General features: G+C 36.0%; 1 protein-coding gene and 1 pseudogene across 1 annotated transcript; both read left to right on the plus strand.

Moving 5' to 3' along the window:
• The first annotated feature begins 2,276 nt into the window (after positions 1-2,276).
• On the plus strand, positions 2,277-3,212 carry LOC116860454 (olfactory receptor 4P4-like). Its single transcript, XM_032846509.1, has one exon. The coding sequence runs from the start codon at positions 2,277-2,279 to the stop codon at positions 3,210-3,212; it is 936 nt and encodes a 311-aa protein (XP_032702400.1).
• A 9,922-nt stretch (positions 3,213-13,134) lies between these two features.
• LOC116860522 lies at positions 13,135-14,072 on the plus strand (annotated as a pseudogene).
• The last annotated feature ends 2,582 nt before the right edge of the window (positions 14,073-16,654 follow it).

Below are 16,654 nucleotides of genomic sequence, written 5' to 3' on the forward strand. Positions count from 1 at the left end.
ATTAATAGAAATATATGTATTTAGCATATTATTACCCGGGTTAACCTATAGGAGAATGCAGTTTTACAAAGCTGGTGGTAACTCATAAGGAGAGTACAGGACTGTTAGGCAGTACTACAAAATTACAGACTGGCTTTTTAATTTAATTTTGGTAGCATGGAAAAAGACTATTTTCTTAAAATTAAGTGTTAAGGGGCACCTGGGTGGCTGAGTGGGTTAAAGCCTCCTCTTTTGGCCACAGGGACAGGACCCAAAGGCAGGAAGAGATGCTGCCCTAAGTTGTGAGGGATGGTGGGTTTTGTACCATGGGGTTGGGGGAAGGTAAGGGAAAGGGAGGTTTCAATAGAACTTTCATATGCTAAAGAGGATCCACAAGGTACCTGATACCTGAGGTCTTGCCAGCTACAAGGAGTCTTTCCCTTTTAGCAAGCCATTATCATTAACATAGGTTGGGACTTCCTTAAAGAATGTCACATTGGTCCCACCCAGGAGTGGGGGTGAGGGGGAGATTGCAAGGTGTCAGCCTTTTGCTTTGTCCTCAGCCAACCTTCTGCTCCCTCATCAGTAGTATAAACAAAGCTTGAATAAAAGTGGTCTGTCCTCTACCTTACTTTTTCTTCCCCATCATTTCTAATTCTGTCTGCATTGCTTTAGTGGGGTTACAAATGATGGTCTTCATTTTTATGTTTAATGCTTTGAAGATTATTTTTTAAATGTCCTGTATTTCCCCTGCTTAAATTTTACAGTGATCTTGGAGTCTGTCATCTCTCAAAAGATGAAAATTATGGTAATTCCTCCACTGCTATCTTCTCTGATGCATGCCCCTTTCCTGTGGGAAGCCACACTGAAAGAATAAGAATTAGGACATATAGCTTATAAATATTTCAGTTTATTGGCTCTTTAATATGGAATAGTCATTTAGATTCTCTTAATCTGTTCCTTCTACACTGAAAAGAATATGGTGGTAGTAGATAGTATTTTAGTATTTAAATCATTCTCATAATTAGACTTACTTACTTTTTGATAAGTATTTTCAAATTTATCTCAGTTTCACTTTTTATGCATAATTATTTAAAGGAATAGAGTATTATAGATTCATAAATTAGTTATTATTTGCAACTGTAATGGTAACAATATACATGAAGATATAAGAAAAACATTAAATTATGGGAGAACTATAACTTGTATACAATTTTAAGGATACAACTTGATGCTTTCATGTTAAAAAGGGAGACTAGTGGGGCTCCTGGGTGGCTCAGTCATGAAGTGCCTGTCTTCAACTCACTTCATGATGCCAGGGTCCTGGGATGGAGCCCCATATCAGGCTCCCTGCTTGGCGGAAAGTCTACTTCTACGTCTCCCCCTCCCTACTTGTGTTCCCTCTCACTATGTCTCTGTCTAATAAATAAATAAAATCTTAAAAAAAAAAAAAAAAAGGCTAGAATGTCTTCAATTTCCATTAGTGTCTTTTTCTTTCTTTATTTACATTATGAAGTTTAATGGCTATGGAGTTTACCTTTAAACATTCTTTTACACTAAAACTTAAGTTAGAAATATACATATTTTTCAAATTATTTTTCAAAATTTCACTGACAAAAGAAATCAACTTTTTGTTGTATTTTCAAGTATTTTTGCCTTATAACATAGCTAGCAAGATATTTCTCAAACTCAAGCTATTATATACACCCCACACCCACCCTTATAGTTCAAAGAATATTGTTTGCAATCCTAATCACACAAATCACAATTTAGGCAGATGTGTTTTTGTGTCTCTTATTTTAAATGCAATGCACTATCCTTGCTCCTCTGTCTCTAACCCATTTAGGAGGAAGTTCCATTATCATGTGGGGAAAAGGAACATTACCCAGAACAAAAGCCTGCTGTGAATAAAGAACACAATGGAAAATGATAAGTAAAATAAATTTCCTGCATTAAATTAATGCCACTACTATCTAAAGGTTATAAATAACATTGGCACAATTTCATGTTAGAAAATAGTAATTTTTAAATCATTACATTTTCAAAATTTAATCAAAAGGATTTTTAGTATTTCAAAATAAGAGAATGTTTGAAAAAATTTAAAAAATCATTGCAAAATCAGTTTTGATTCCTAAAGGGAAAAAATGTAATAATATTGATTTATAAATTAGCCATTGTGATTTGTTGAATTAGGTTTATATTTTGTTAGCAGATCTTAAATGATTGTGTTTACATTGTCAATGTTTTTTTTTTTTTCTTTTTCAGATGCTCAGTTATTTGTGCATAGCACAAAATTTATGGAAAGTCAGAGAAACATCTCAGAATTCATCCTTTTGGGACTTTCCTATAACCAGAACATACAAAAATTTTGCTTTGTTATCTTCTTATTTTGTTATGTTTCCATCTTGGTGGGAAATCTCCTAATTCTTGTCTCTGTTCGATGCAGTGACCTTTTTTACCAACCGATGTACTATTTCCTCAGCCACTTATCCTTTATGGACATTAGCTACACCTCCTGTGTGACACCCAAACTGATTGGTGACCTGCTACTGGCTAGAAAAACCATCTCTTATGATAACTGCATGTTACAAGTCTTTGCCTTGCACTTCCTGGGAATGATTGAAATCCTCATCCTTACAATCATGGCCTTTGATCGCTATGCTGCCATCTGCAAACCTCTCCACTACCTGCTTATCATGAACAGGACAAGGTGCCATCTCCTAGTCTTGGCTGCTTGGGCTGGTGGAGCTCTCCATTCTTTTCCTCAATTATTGATGGCAATCCAATTGCCGTTTTGTGGTCCTAATGAAATCGATCACTACTTTTGTGATATCTTCCCTCTGCTGAAAGTTGCCTGCACTGATACCTACATCACTGGGATCCTTGTGGTTGCCAATTCAGGAATGGTCACTTTAGTAACCTTTGTTCTCTTGTTTGGGTCTTATGTTGTTATATTATTCAGTTTAGGAAATCGCTCAGCTGAGGGAAGACGCAAAGCTCTCTCTACCTGTGGGTCTCATATCACTGTGGTGATCCTATGTTTCGGACCTTTAATCTTTGTCTACCTTCGACCTCCTACCAGTTTCCCTGAGGACAAAATATTTGCTCTATTTTACACCATCATTGCTCCTATGTTCAATCCCCTAATCTACACTCTGAGAAATACAGAGATGAAAAAAGCCATGAGAAGGGTTTGGTGTCAAAAGATATTTTCAGAAGAAAAACACAATTGACTTGTCCTACTCAATAAATGCTGAAATCTTCATGCAGGAGCAAAAATGAACTTGAAGTCAGAGAGCTCTGATCATTCCTATCATTGAAACCAAACCTTTCACTTAATGAATGTCGGAGATGATAAGCTGAGGAATTATGAGTAAGGTGACAATTTTACTAGTGGAACTGGGATTGGGTAGGAACATAAATATATTAAAAATATTCTGGGCTAAAGGAATGATGGTGTCTATTTCACATAGAGTAAGCATTTCTGAAGCTGTGAGGCTGCTTGTGAACTTTAATATTTATTTGCATATGAAAATTATACATGAATATTTGACAACATTTTGGTATTCTATAGACAGGGAGATTAAGAGTGGTTTTCAAAAATTAAGAAAATAATTTTTTTTTGTGATTGAGCTTTATTTTCTGTAGGAAATTCATCTAAATCTTATCTGAAATAAATTGTGTGATGAAAAAATCCATTTGATAATTTGATTCTAAACCAAAGAAAAAGCAAAGAAAAAGAGGCGCTCATACTTGCCCTGTGGGAGCTGCTGCACCCCCTCCCACCCCATCTTCCTTAATGTGTCATAGATAGGTACAAAGGGACAGGGAGAAATTTTCATTTCTGTTGTCATGTTTATTACATCACAGATACTCACAATGTGGAAAGACAAGATGAGAAAAGTAGAAGAGCATATCCCCTTCCAGTAGAGTAGGATTTGTTGAGTGACCTCAAAATGGTGCTTTTGGGAAAAACTTCACATGTCATCTTGCCTTGACATGTAGACCTGAGAAATGCATTCCATTTCCATCCTGATGGACAAGGAATAGGGTCAAATGAACTTTTTCAAGATAGAAATTTTCCTTCAGCATTATTCTTGTATATATATATATATGTACATATATATACACATATATATATATACATGTATATACATATATATATTTCATCTTAAAGTGAGAACGGAAGTAATAAAACACAGGTTTTTTGATGTTAAAAGATATACTACCATCATCCATGAATAGAACATATTGCCCATAGGTATTTTTGAGAAAAATTTCCCAGGAAAACCAGAAAACAATGTATGAAAATATTTTTTATCATCAGTAGAATGCAGATAATTAAGATCTTTATGAAAAAGAATTGACATTCATATGAATATTGGTAATACAGTAACACTATCAAGGGGAGTTATTTCTAAAACATGAAGAATATTTGCAAATGAAATGCAATCAAATTTAAAAAAAAATTTCAACAGCAACATAAAATGAAGGGGAAAGTGGGGGCACTTGGGTGGCACAGTGGGTTAAGCATCCAACTCTTGATTTTGGCTCAGGTCGTCATCTCAGGAGCATGGAATCAACCCTGCTTTCAGGCTCCACACTCAGCTTGGAGTGCTTGAAACTCTCTGCTTTCCCTCTGTCCCTTCCACTTGTGCTCTCTTTCTCTCTACAATAAATCAATAAATCTTTTTAAAAAATGAAGAGGCAGGAAAGGGAGAGAAAATGCTAAGAATTTCAAATTATAGCACACTTATGTGCAAGAAGAATCATATAAATTACAATGTAGACAAATAATTAAGAAAAAAATGAATATTGTGGTGGCTTAAACTACATCAATTAGATCTCATAGTAAAAGACAGTGTAGGAATATCTATAGGTTTTGAGAGAAAAAGAATGTGAGTCATAAGTCTTACTCTTAGTCCTATTGTTTTTCATTAATGCAAAAATAAAAAGATACTTTCATATCAGCCTAATATTTACTACCCACAAGTTCTCTTTGAGCAAATGTTTTACTTTATTAAAGTATTTCATAACATCATAAGTGATTAATCTGTATAAAAATCTTAAAGGAAAGTCAGAAGATAAATAATTGATATATTTTGTCTTCATCCTCAAGAGCCACCTTAATAGCACTTAGGGAGAAGAATGAGCACCAAACCAGGAGTCCTACCCTTTGATTTGCATGTCAGTCTACCATTTTTTAATGGTCTGGTTCTTGGTCAAATCAGCAAACAACTAGCATCTTGTATTCTTCATTTATAAACTATATCTGGTAAGTAAAGTTATTAGTGTCACTTAAATATGAAATGATAAATTGAAATGGCATTTGAGAAATTGATTAGTGACTGGGACACATGGGATAGCTATTACTAAGACATTAATCATTTACAACAGAAGTCATATGACTATTTCCATATCCTTTTCTCAATGGTGCTGTCTTCACGATGTTCTCTTCTTGCCCATTTTCTAGAAGAAAGGAACCCACAGAGAAGATACTATGTTATTTAGAGAAACATAATTTATAATAAATTCTCCCAAACTGCTAAAATCTAGGATTAACTATACAAGATAGGCAGCTAGCAAATGCACATTTAATTACCTTTGGAGTTGCCCAGATTCTATCCAAACTTAATGTATCCAAAACATATTGTGTGAATAAACCCAGCTAGACTTTTTACACTACATCACAGCAGCCTTTATCAAGAGCATAGTCTTCTTTCAATAACTTTCTTCCTGCTTTGCATCATTTCTAAGTCATAGCCCATTTATGGTACATTGACCTCTTAAGTGCTACCATAACTATTAAGACTTTTGTAATGACACCTCCACGTTGGAGGATGGTGAGTCTATGGGAGCAAATGCTCTTCCTTGGTGAGGAAGTAAAGCTAGAAAGATTCAGGGGTAGGGGCTGCAGAGCAGAGCCTGGAGATGATGGCATGGTTTGGGGGTGACTGGGAGCTCAATGGGCATCCATGGAAGTTCTGGGCTGAGAATAGGAATAAAGGTGAAAACATGACCTAGACTGGGGAAGGTTTCTTCAATTAAAGTATTAGAATGCCTTAAATCAGGTTTCAGTGGGGCGACCTAGGTCAAAGGGTAGAAACTTCCAGTTAGGAGAAGAATCAGTCCTGAGGATGTAACCACAACATGGTGATGACAGTTAATAATTGTTTTGTCTACTTCAAAGCTGCTGAGAGTGGAACATTTTAAGCATTCTTGCCACCCATACAAATATTAGTGAACTACATAAAGTGATGGCAATAATGTATTCATAATAATTCCACAATGTATATGCATATAAAATCATCACACAGTCTACCTCAGATATATATAATATATTTTTCAATGATTCCTCAATAAGGTTAAAAAAAGAAAAAAAAAGCAGATCTCCTTAGGAGAGTGGGAATAGAATGGACCAAAATGAAACACCTAGACTCGCTTTCAAGTTAATTCTTTGAAGGCAAAGAATTCACACTCTACCCTGGGTCGCTTCAGTGCCATGGATATGGATTTAGGGTTGTCTCGGTATGTATTCTTCTCATATTTAACTTATGAAATAGAAAACACAAAGACACTTAGAGAGAGAGGGATGAGGGCTGGAGTTGGGGGAGAGAACTGGGCAGGAAATACCCCTGTAATCTCCATATGAATCAAAAAGTAGAACACGGCCACCATCTCCACAGTCAACCATCCTGTCCTTACTGCTCCCCTTCCTAAGAACTAACTATTCTGTTGACATTGATCTGCAATCTCCTCCGTGCCTAGTGACCTTAGTCAAGTATTTATCTTAGCTGTTACAGAGTTTTGTTGTGGGTCCAATAAGAACAAAGTGAGTCTTTGTGAAGATTAAACAAGAGTACTTAGTGTATGACACCCAGCAAACCCTCATTTAAAGATTTTGCAAAGGAAACAAAAGCCAAAATAAACTTTTGGGACTTCATCAAAATCAAAAGCTTCTGCACAGCAAAGGAAACAGTCAACAAAATAAAGAGGCAACCCACGGAATGGGAGAAGATATTTGCAAATGACAGTACAGACAAAAGATTGATATCCAGGATCTATAAAGAACTCCTCAAACTCAACACACACAAAACAGATAATCATATAAAAAAATGGGCAGAAGATATGAACAGACACTTCTCCAATGAAGACATATAAATGGCATATAAATATCAGACACATGAAAAAATGTTCATCATCACTAGCCATCAGGGAGATTCAAATTAAAACCACATTGAGATATCACCTTACACTAGTTAGAATTAGCAAGACAGGAAACAACATGTGTTGGAGGGGATGTGGAAAAAGGGGAACCCTCTTACACTGTTGCTGGGAATGCAAGTTGGTGCAGCCTCTTTGGAGAACAGTGTGGAGATTCCTCAAGAAATTAAAAATAGAGCTTCCGTATGACCCTGCAATTGCACTACTGGGTATTTACCCCAAAGATACAGATGTAGTGAAAAGAAGGGCCATCTGTATCCCAATGTTTATAGCAGCAATGGCCATGGTTGCCAAACTGTGGAAAGAACCAAGATGCCCTTCAACGGACGAATGGATAAGGAAGATGTGGTCCATATACACTCTGGAGTATTATGCCTCCATCAGAAAGATGAATACCCAATTTTTGTAGCAACATGGACGGGACTGGAAGAGATTATGCTGAGTGAAATAAGTCAAGCAGAGAGAGTCAATTATTATATGTTTCACTTATTTGTGGAACATAACAAATAGCATGGAGGACATGGGGAGTTAGGAGAAGGGAGCTGGGGGGAATTGAAAGGGGAGGTGAACAAAGAGAGACTATGGACTCTGAAAAACAATCTGAAGGGTTTGAAGAGGTGGGGGGGTGGGAGGTTGGGGGAACCAGGTGGTGGGTATTAGAGAGGGCACAGATTGCATGGAGCACTGGGTGTGGTACAAAAACAATGAATACTGTTATATTGAAAATAAATTTAAAAAATGATAAAAAAATAAAGATTTTCAAATGCAAATTTTGTTCAAATGCAAATTTTCTTTTTTCAAATAACTTTTTAAAAATGTTCTAAATCAGGGACACTTCAGTGGTTTAGTCCCTTAAGCGTCCAACTCTTGATTTCTACTCAGCTCATGATCTCAGGGTCCTGGGATCAAGTCCTGTGTCAGTGGGGAGCCTACTTGAGGTTTCTCTCCCTCTCCCTCTGCCCATTTCCCTGCTCATGCTCTTTAAACAGATAATAAATAAATAAATAAAATATTTTTCTCTAAACCAAAAATAATACAAAATAATACTAAGCTCTATTAGTTTATAATTTTCCCATAAATTTACCTATATACTTGGAAGTACTCTATAACTCATTGTCATTCTCTTACAGAATATAATAAAGACAGTTTTTGAGGAGAGATGAAGACCATTAGTTACCATGAGGGCCAAGGATGTCTAAACTTCTGTCCGTTTATGGAGATCAGAGAAAGGATTAGGCCCTCAAGTTTGTTTTCATCACAAAATTCCTTAAGTGCAGGATAATATGGTCCCTGGCACCCTGGAGGAATTTCTAATGACAAATTCCTAAATGGCATGCAACATTAATTGTGGCTTGCACATTGTTTATAATCCGGATCCGATCCTAGCTGCACTTTGTCAACTTAGATCTAAAGGAAATCAACCTGGTGAACTTCTATTTGGGAAGGTAAATCCAAACTTCTTGGAAAGAATAGTGCCCTAGGATAAGAGAAACGTAATTTATAATGCACTCTCTATAAAGTATTAATTAATCATGTGAGCTTGGGCATCTCTAGGGGTAATTTTAATGATGAAAATATAGATTGTGTTTTGTTCCCTTTGGATATAAAATTATTCCATTTGACTTCCAACTGTCGCTCTGAATATATGACTCATTGTGGGAATGTTGGTGGAGTGGTGTCATTTGTCTCTAAAATAATACCAGCTTTCTTTCTGTGAATGGCTGATGAGTTGCACTGAGTGAAATGTGAATTCAAGAAGCTGACACGAAATGCTCTGGACAGTAGGTGAATGACCAGAATTTCAGTGAAGAAAGGGGGGACACTGGAAGGAAGAAGTAGGAATGGATCCACAAAAAGTGAAAGAACATGAGGTGAATTATTTCTCTTCCCTTCCCATTATCTGTCTGTGTGACATCCTCTAAGTATATTTTTGCCACCACTGTACAGCTAGCTGACTGACCTTCAGTTAAAGTTGAACACAGGCATCTTCTCTGAATTTTATAGACTAGCTTGTTTTGAGGTTGAGGCGGTGATAAATTCAATGTGCTGCCCATTGAAAGTGCCGTGCGACATTCTAAGAGACAGGCAGACAGCAAGAGGGAGTGATGCGTAGGAGAATAACAAATTTCAAATGAAAAAGAAACGCAAATGTGTGGGGGAGTGGGGAAGCTGAAAAAGCATTGATTAAGAAAAAGTGATTCACATGTTGGTAAGAAAGTGATAAAGCCCAAATTGAAAGGACAAATAAACTCCCTGCACTAATCCCATCATGAGTATTGATAACTCCTTCCTCAAAACAAACAAACAAACAAACAAAGAAGCTCCAAGAATTCAAGAATTAAGTTAACCTAAGACCCTATACAGCTCACCAAAAAAATCAGATGAAAATATCTCAAAACTTGAGTCTCTATTTATCTTATCTCTGTTTATTTTGTTGCCTGCCCTTGTTTCTGGGAATAAGCCTTAGGACAATAATTTCAAGTATGGAGTATTTTATTTACAGATCATTTAAAATCATTGAAGCTATTTCTTTTAATTATTTACAAATATTTGCTGACTATTGGTTAAAAATCGGTAACCTGTATTTGACAAGCTACAGAACAAAGATAAAATAATTAGAAATATTTATCAAGTCCCTACAATATACTGGGTGACTTCCACATGTTATCCCACAACAGTCTCAGGAGATAGATGTACCCACCAATGATGTAGTTATCCATTGCCAATATGATGATCTGAGGAAAAAAAAAAAACAGTACATGCCAAAGATCGTACAGATCGGGGATGCCTGGCAAGAACTGAAAGCTAAATTTGTGTAGCAACGTGGACGGGACTGGAAGAGATTATGCTGAGTGAAATAAGTCAAGCAGAGAGAGTCAATTATCATATGGTTTCACTTATTTGTGGAGCATAACAAATAACATGGAGGATAAGGGGAGATGGAGAGGAGAAGGGAGTTGAGAGACTATGGACTTTGAAAACAATCTGAGGGTTTTGAAGGGACAGGGGGGTGGGAGGTTGGGGAAACCAGGTGGTGGGTATTAGAGAGGGCATGGATTGCATGGAGCATTGGGTGTGGTGCAAAAACAATGAATACTGTTACACTGAAAAGAAATTTTTTAAAAAATTATGCAAACACTCTTAGTATTTCAAGACGGAATATAAGACTTTCTTTCTGTCCTTTGGGAACTTAGGATCACAAAACTTAAGACTATATTGGGTTTAGTTTGACATAAATTAAATATGGAAATATTGGGGTCAGTGAGGTACTCTTTTAAGTCATTAGAGTATCCAATACCTACTGAGTATACACTAAGTATCAGTAAGTATGGTAAGCACATAACGTTTTCTTAAGTATATTACTGAATGAGACATGTTGTTTCAGATTGTCAGACTCTACTAATTATGTCTATGGGTTTGGCCTAATTATTTTCTCTATGACTAGGTTTCATTTTTTTTAAGTGAGCTTATTAGAAATACTTACTTCTCAGAATTATTGGGAGAATTTAAAAAGTTTATGTTATGCATGTGGGATGCTCAAATTGCAAGCTTATATACAAATTATTAAACCTACTGATAGTGTAGTAAAGTAATGAAATGAGGCCATATGATCATTCATAGCAAACCCAAAGTTTATTATGTTTATTATGATCAAGGTTTTTCAAATCTTTGACAATAGCAGAAAGCCCAAAGTTTAAGCAAAATCTTAACTGAAACATATAAATTTTCAAGACTAGATTTACCCTTTTTAAGAAGGGGCCTCTAGAACAAGTGAACACAAGTTCCTACAGTGAAGGAAGAACTACAGCAGGGAGTAAATGATGACCTCTTTCTTCTAACCACTGCTCTTACAGAGGGACTATTTGTGGCTGGAGAAGCATATCCAAGGACATGACAATATTCAGTGCATTGTATTCTCTAAGAATAAATTGCATTCTGTAAAATAACAGAGATTTTTATTCTCTATTCTTACTCTTTGTAATTGGGTTATATATGCAGGAGAGAGGAACAGATTGAGATTGCAGTTTTGTTTGAATATTTTCTGCATTTTATAGACTAAGATAGTTTGTCGTAATTTATTATCTCATTTTGTCATCTGCATATCAAGATTCGAATGGCTGAAATGGTTTAAGGATCACGATTTTGGAGGTTATCTGGTTTTGCATGAAATAATTAGGTAATTGGAGGAAAGGGGTCTTTAAAATTAAATTTCTTCTGTTCCAGGTATGGACTCAGGCTCTAGATTCAGAAAACTCTGATTTTAAATTCTGTTTTGCTAAATACTAGTTAGATGATCTATGCATACTTTATCAGGAAATTTTCAATATTTTCTTTCCTTTTTTTTTTTTAAATAGATTCTCTTTAAGTAATTTCTATACCCTAAATGGGGCTCAAACTTACAATATCACAATTAAGAGTTTCTCGCTCCACTAAGCCAGCCAGGTGTCCCTGTATTTTCTACATACTTTTAATTAAAATCCCTTATATTTGGAACTAGGAGATTAGGTTAGTGCCAATCTCAAAGTTACCTTCCTGCTCAAAATAATTTTATGGCATTAAAATTTTATTTTCTACAAGGAGTCGTATTTACTAGACTTCATTATTGATAGCCTCACTGATTTGGTAATTCCAGCACTTATATTCTTATGGTTAATAAATCAAGAGTCATTTCTTGAATTTTTGAGTTTCTCAACCATTTTGTGGCAAAGTTCAGTCAGATTTTTTTATCTTACAAAGAAGATGATTTAAATTAAAAAAAAAAAATGGTATCCAAAGTCACACAGTGGTATAATTATTAATGGAGGCTTGGTCCCAAATGTTTGTCTTCATATAAACATTTTCCTATACATTTTTCCTTTGGATTATGAAGTGTCAATATCCTTTAAGGGTTTGGCAAAAGACATGCTTTGGATGAATATTGGAAAGAAATTCATACTATAATTCAGACCGATGGGAAGAAATTGACTTGCGAATTATGCTACATTGAGTAGGAGAAAAACCACCAAGGTAAACTGCCTTCAGTTCTTCCTTTTGGTTTTATTTTTTTTTGTGAAGATTTGATCTGATAGAGAGAAAGAGAGCACAAGTAGGCTGGAGAGAGAAGCAGGCTCTCCACTGAAAGAGAGCCCAACAGGGGATTAGATCCCAGGACCCTGAGACCATGACCTGAGCTGAAGGCCGAGGCTTAACCCACTGAGGCACCCAAGTGCCTCATCATTTTAGTTTTAACTCTCTCTTTATTCTGTGGTTCATTTAAGTATAGGATTTGTATTGATATCCTATATAAAAATAAATATTTGATACAAAAGATCAGCATCTTACTGTCCTAAATCACTAAGTAAAGATGAACAAGCCATCAAAAAATTATTCAAACTAACTCAGAGGCCTCCTACAGAGAATTTTTATCTTCCACTTTGTAAATATGTATCATATAAATGTTTAGTTTCGTTTTCTACCTCATCCTGAAACTATTTTGTTTGTATATAGTCCACTAGTGACCACTGTCAAGCTTAACATTTGCTTCTATATCATTTAACAGCAACTTTAATGACTTATACTTGCCTCTTTAACAAATGTGTGTTTGGAAGGACCCAGAAAAATGTCCTCTCTGAGGACTTTGTCGTATATTCCTTTAGAATTGAAAAACATTTGGCAACTAATAATAATTTTTAAACATTTTTTTAAAATTTACTGATTGAATTGACTTATAAAACATAATGTCAGGATTGAACAAAATGTCCTGAAAAATTGACTTATGGAAATCTTCATGAGACTAATCAGAAAAAAATTATATCCTATCCTATCATATCCATTAAATAGAACTTCATGATGTCAGTGTCATCATCTATATTCTCTAATGCACATGTCCAACACTGACTTGTGCAATATGTCTTTTCAGGAGACTGTTAAGCATTTTTACAACACTGGATCATGGAAAATAAGAATAACGTCACTGTGTTTATTCTCTCGGGACTGTCTCAAAACAAGAACATTGAAATCCTCTGCTTTGTATTATTTTTATTTTGCTACATTGCTATTTGGGTGGGAAACTTACTCATAATAATTTCTATCATGTGCAGTCCACTAATGAACCAACCCATGTATTTCTTCCTTAATTGCCTCTCACTCTCCGACCTTTTCTACACTTTTCTACACCTCAACAGTGACACCTAAACTAATGGCTAATTTGCTGGCAGAAAGGAAGACCATTTCCTACAGTAACTGCATGACCCAGCTTTTTACCACACATTTATTTGGAGGCATGGAAGTCTTCATCCTCACAGGGATGGCCAATGACCACTATGTAGCCATCTGCAAACCCCTACACTACACCATCATCATGAGCAGAGAGAGGTGTAATGCTATCATCACAGCCTGCTGTACTGGGGCATTAATCCACTCTGCCAGTCAGTTCCTCCTCACCATCTTCCTACCCTTCTGTGGCCCCAAAGAGATAGATCACTACTTCTGTGAGTGTACCCTTTACTGAAGCTGGACTGCACGGACACATACAGAATTGGTCTCTTGGTCGTTGTGAATTCAGGACTGATTGCTCTGATGACTTTGTGATTTTGATGGTGTCCTATTTTCTGATATTATACACCCTTAGGGCTTACCCTGCTGAGAGCCACTCCAAAGCTCTTTCCACCTGTGCTTCCCATGTCACAGTGGTGGTTCTGTTCTTTGTGCCTGTTCTCTTAATTTACATTCAGCCCCCTTCAACTTTTCCGGAAGACAAAGTGTTTGCTCTTTTCTACACCATCATTGCCCCCATGTTCAACCCTCTGATCTACACACTGAGAAACATGGAGATAAAGAATGCCATGAAGAAAATGTGGTATCATCATTTGTTTGGGGAAGGGAAGTAACTTGTATTAAGAACATTCTAGAATTTCATTTTAGGATACTATCTTGAGCCTTAGAAGTAAGAAGAAATGATATACACAGAGTATATCATGATTGCAAAAGTCAACCACAGGTTGGAGCTCAGAATCTTTAGCATTTCCTCAGACCTCTACTGACTGGATAAATTTATTATTTTTAAAGATTTTTTTTGTATTTTTTATTGAAGTATTATTGACATACAACATCCTGTCAACTTCAGGTATACATCACAGTGATTCAATATTTTGTACACTTTGAAATTATCCTCACAATTAGTCTAATTATCATCTGTCACCACACAAAGTTATTATAATATTATTGATGATTGGATAATTTTCACTTATTTTTTCATTTCATTCTGGTTAGAACCAGATCTAATCTCCTCACATTCCAGTCCCAAGTACTCCTTAATTTGATACTTTATCTTGAACATGTAATGAAGTCTTTTTTCTCCTCCTCTTGACTCCATTATCACTACAGTGTGACTCCTGTTGGTAGAAACAATAGGAAACTACCTGGTAGATTAGAAATACAGGTAGATTTTACTTCCATCATCTCAGAGGAGAGCATATATAGTAGGTTTTTGAGCTGAGGGCAATAGGTACATGAGCTATTCAGCATTCATAAACACTTTTCTGTATGATATTTGAGCCTAGTCTCCCTCTCTCCCTTTCATAAATGAAACATAATATTCTCAACATTTGGACAAAGTTAATCTTGTGTAAGTTTCTCTTCTAGTTCAGGTTATAATCCTTCCTGAAAGATCTGTAACATTAAGAATAGGCTTTAAAATTACTCAATACACTGTTACATTGCTACAAGGGTCCTTGTTTCTATGACTGATCATTAGATTTAAGTTAACATTTATACATTTCTTCCTTGCACTGCCTACTTACTCTTCCCTTTGATTTAAGGTTAACCTTTATTATTGGAGTTCATTATTTACTAATGTGTACCAAATTTTTATTCTTGACATTCTGAATCTTTAATGGTCCTGCCATTTTTTCTTGTTTTTATTTTATTTTTTTCTTTTTTTAAATTAACATTTATTATTAGTTATAGAGATTTTAAGAGATGGGCTGGGTTCCAAATAGTGATCATTCATGTTCCATTGTGTCAAACAAACAGATGTCATCTCATCATCAATACCAATTCCTCCAACCCCTTTTTATCTTTTGGTTTAGTAAAGGCATGAAGACTCCAAATGGTGTCTAGGTGGCAACTTCAATTTCCAGTTCAATAAAATAATTGTTGTGGTCCCTCATGAAACCAAACATCTATAACTAAAACCTAAAGGCCAGATGAGCCGAAAACTTTTGGTACAGGAACAGAACTATAAAGTACTTTAGTGTAGTAATAAAGGAGGCACTTGCATATACATCCTTCAATTCCATAGGGTTCTATAACTCTTCATGATGGCTATGGGAGAAATATAACCATCTGTTGCTCAACACATCCTTGAAAATATAACTCAAGCTTTTCAGGGTGCTATTTCTCGATTGGCGGTGTGTTCAGTAAACAGTTTCTTCATTGTATCTAATCAGTTACTTAGATAAATGGGGTATAAATGAGTTCCCTAAGGCTGCCATAAAATAATACCACAGATAGAATGGCTTAAACAGCAAAAAATATATTTTCTGTCAGTTCTGGAGTCTGAAAGACCATGGTCAAACTACTGACAGGTTTAGTTTCTTCAAAGGTCTGTCTCCTTGGCTTACAGAAGGCTGCCTCCTTCATATGTCCTCACATGGTCTTCTCGGTGAACACACATTCCTGGTGTTCTTTCTGTGTGTCCAAATTTTCTCTTATAAGGATGCCTACCACAGTGGATTAGGGCCCACCCTAAAGGCTGCATTTTAACTTAATTACCCCTTTAATGGCCCTATCTCTAAATAGTCACCTTCTGAGTTACTTGGATCTAGATATTCAGTATATGAAATTTCAGGAACTCAATTCAGCCTAGAACAGAGTGTGTGGTAGGATCTATGAATTTCAGTGTGTATGTCCGCTACTAAGCATCTTTACTGGATGAAATACATTACTGGATCAGAATCAATCCTAAGTGAAATAGTATGATGGTGAATAAGGCATTCCATAAGTCAATGCTTTGTGCTGCTGGTACAAGTATTATAAGCAGGAAAGACAAATCTATATCCAGAATAAGTGTCTATTTCAGTGAAGACAAATTTGGTTTCCTCCATGATGGAAGGTTTTCAGTGTAATCAACTTGCTATCTCAGGAGTGAGTGGACTCCCTGAGGAGTGAATATGTTGGGCATTCAATGCTGGTGTGACAGAAAGTAGCTTCCAAACAAGGCCATAGCAATATTTCCTAACTGGTCCATATAGAGATACCATATGTAGAGGCCCAACGTAGAATTTTATAGCCAACAGTTCATCTGATGTCTGCGCCTACAACCAGTGGCAACTGCCAGACATGTAAGTCAAGATGACTCCAGATGTTTTCATTGCTAGCTAGTGGGCATTCCCAGTCCTTATGCTTTCTCAGTTGAGACCTCAGACATCATGTGGCACAAACAAGCCATCTTTACTATGTCTAAATTCCT

Source organism: Lontra canadensis, unplaced genomic scaffold (assembly GCF_010015895.1).
Source record: "Lontra canadensis isolate GAN:19392208 unplaced genomic scaffold, GSC_riverotter_1.0 scaffold176, whole genome shotgun sequence".
Lineage (NCBI taxonomy): Eukaryota > Metazoa > Chordata > Mammalia > Carnivora > Mustelidae > Lontra > Lontra canadensis.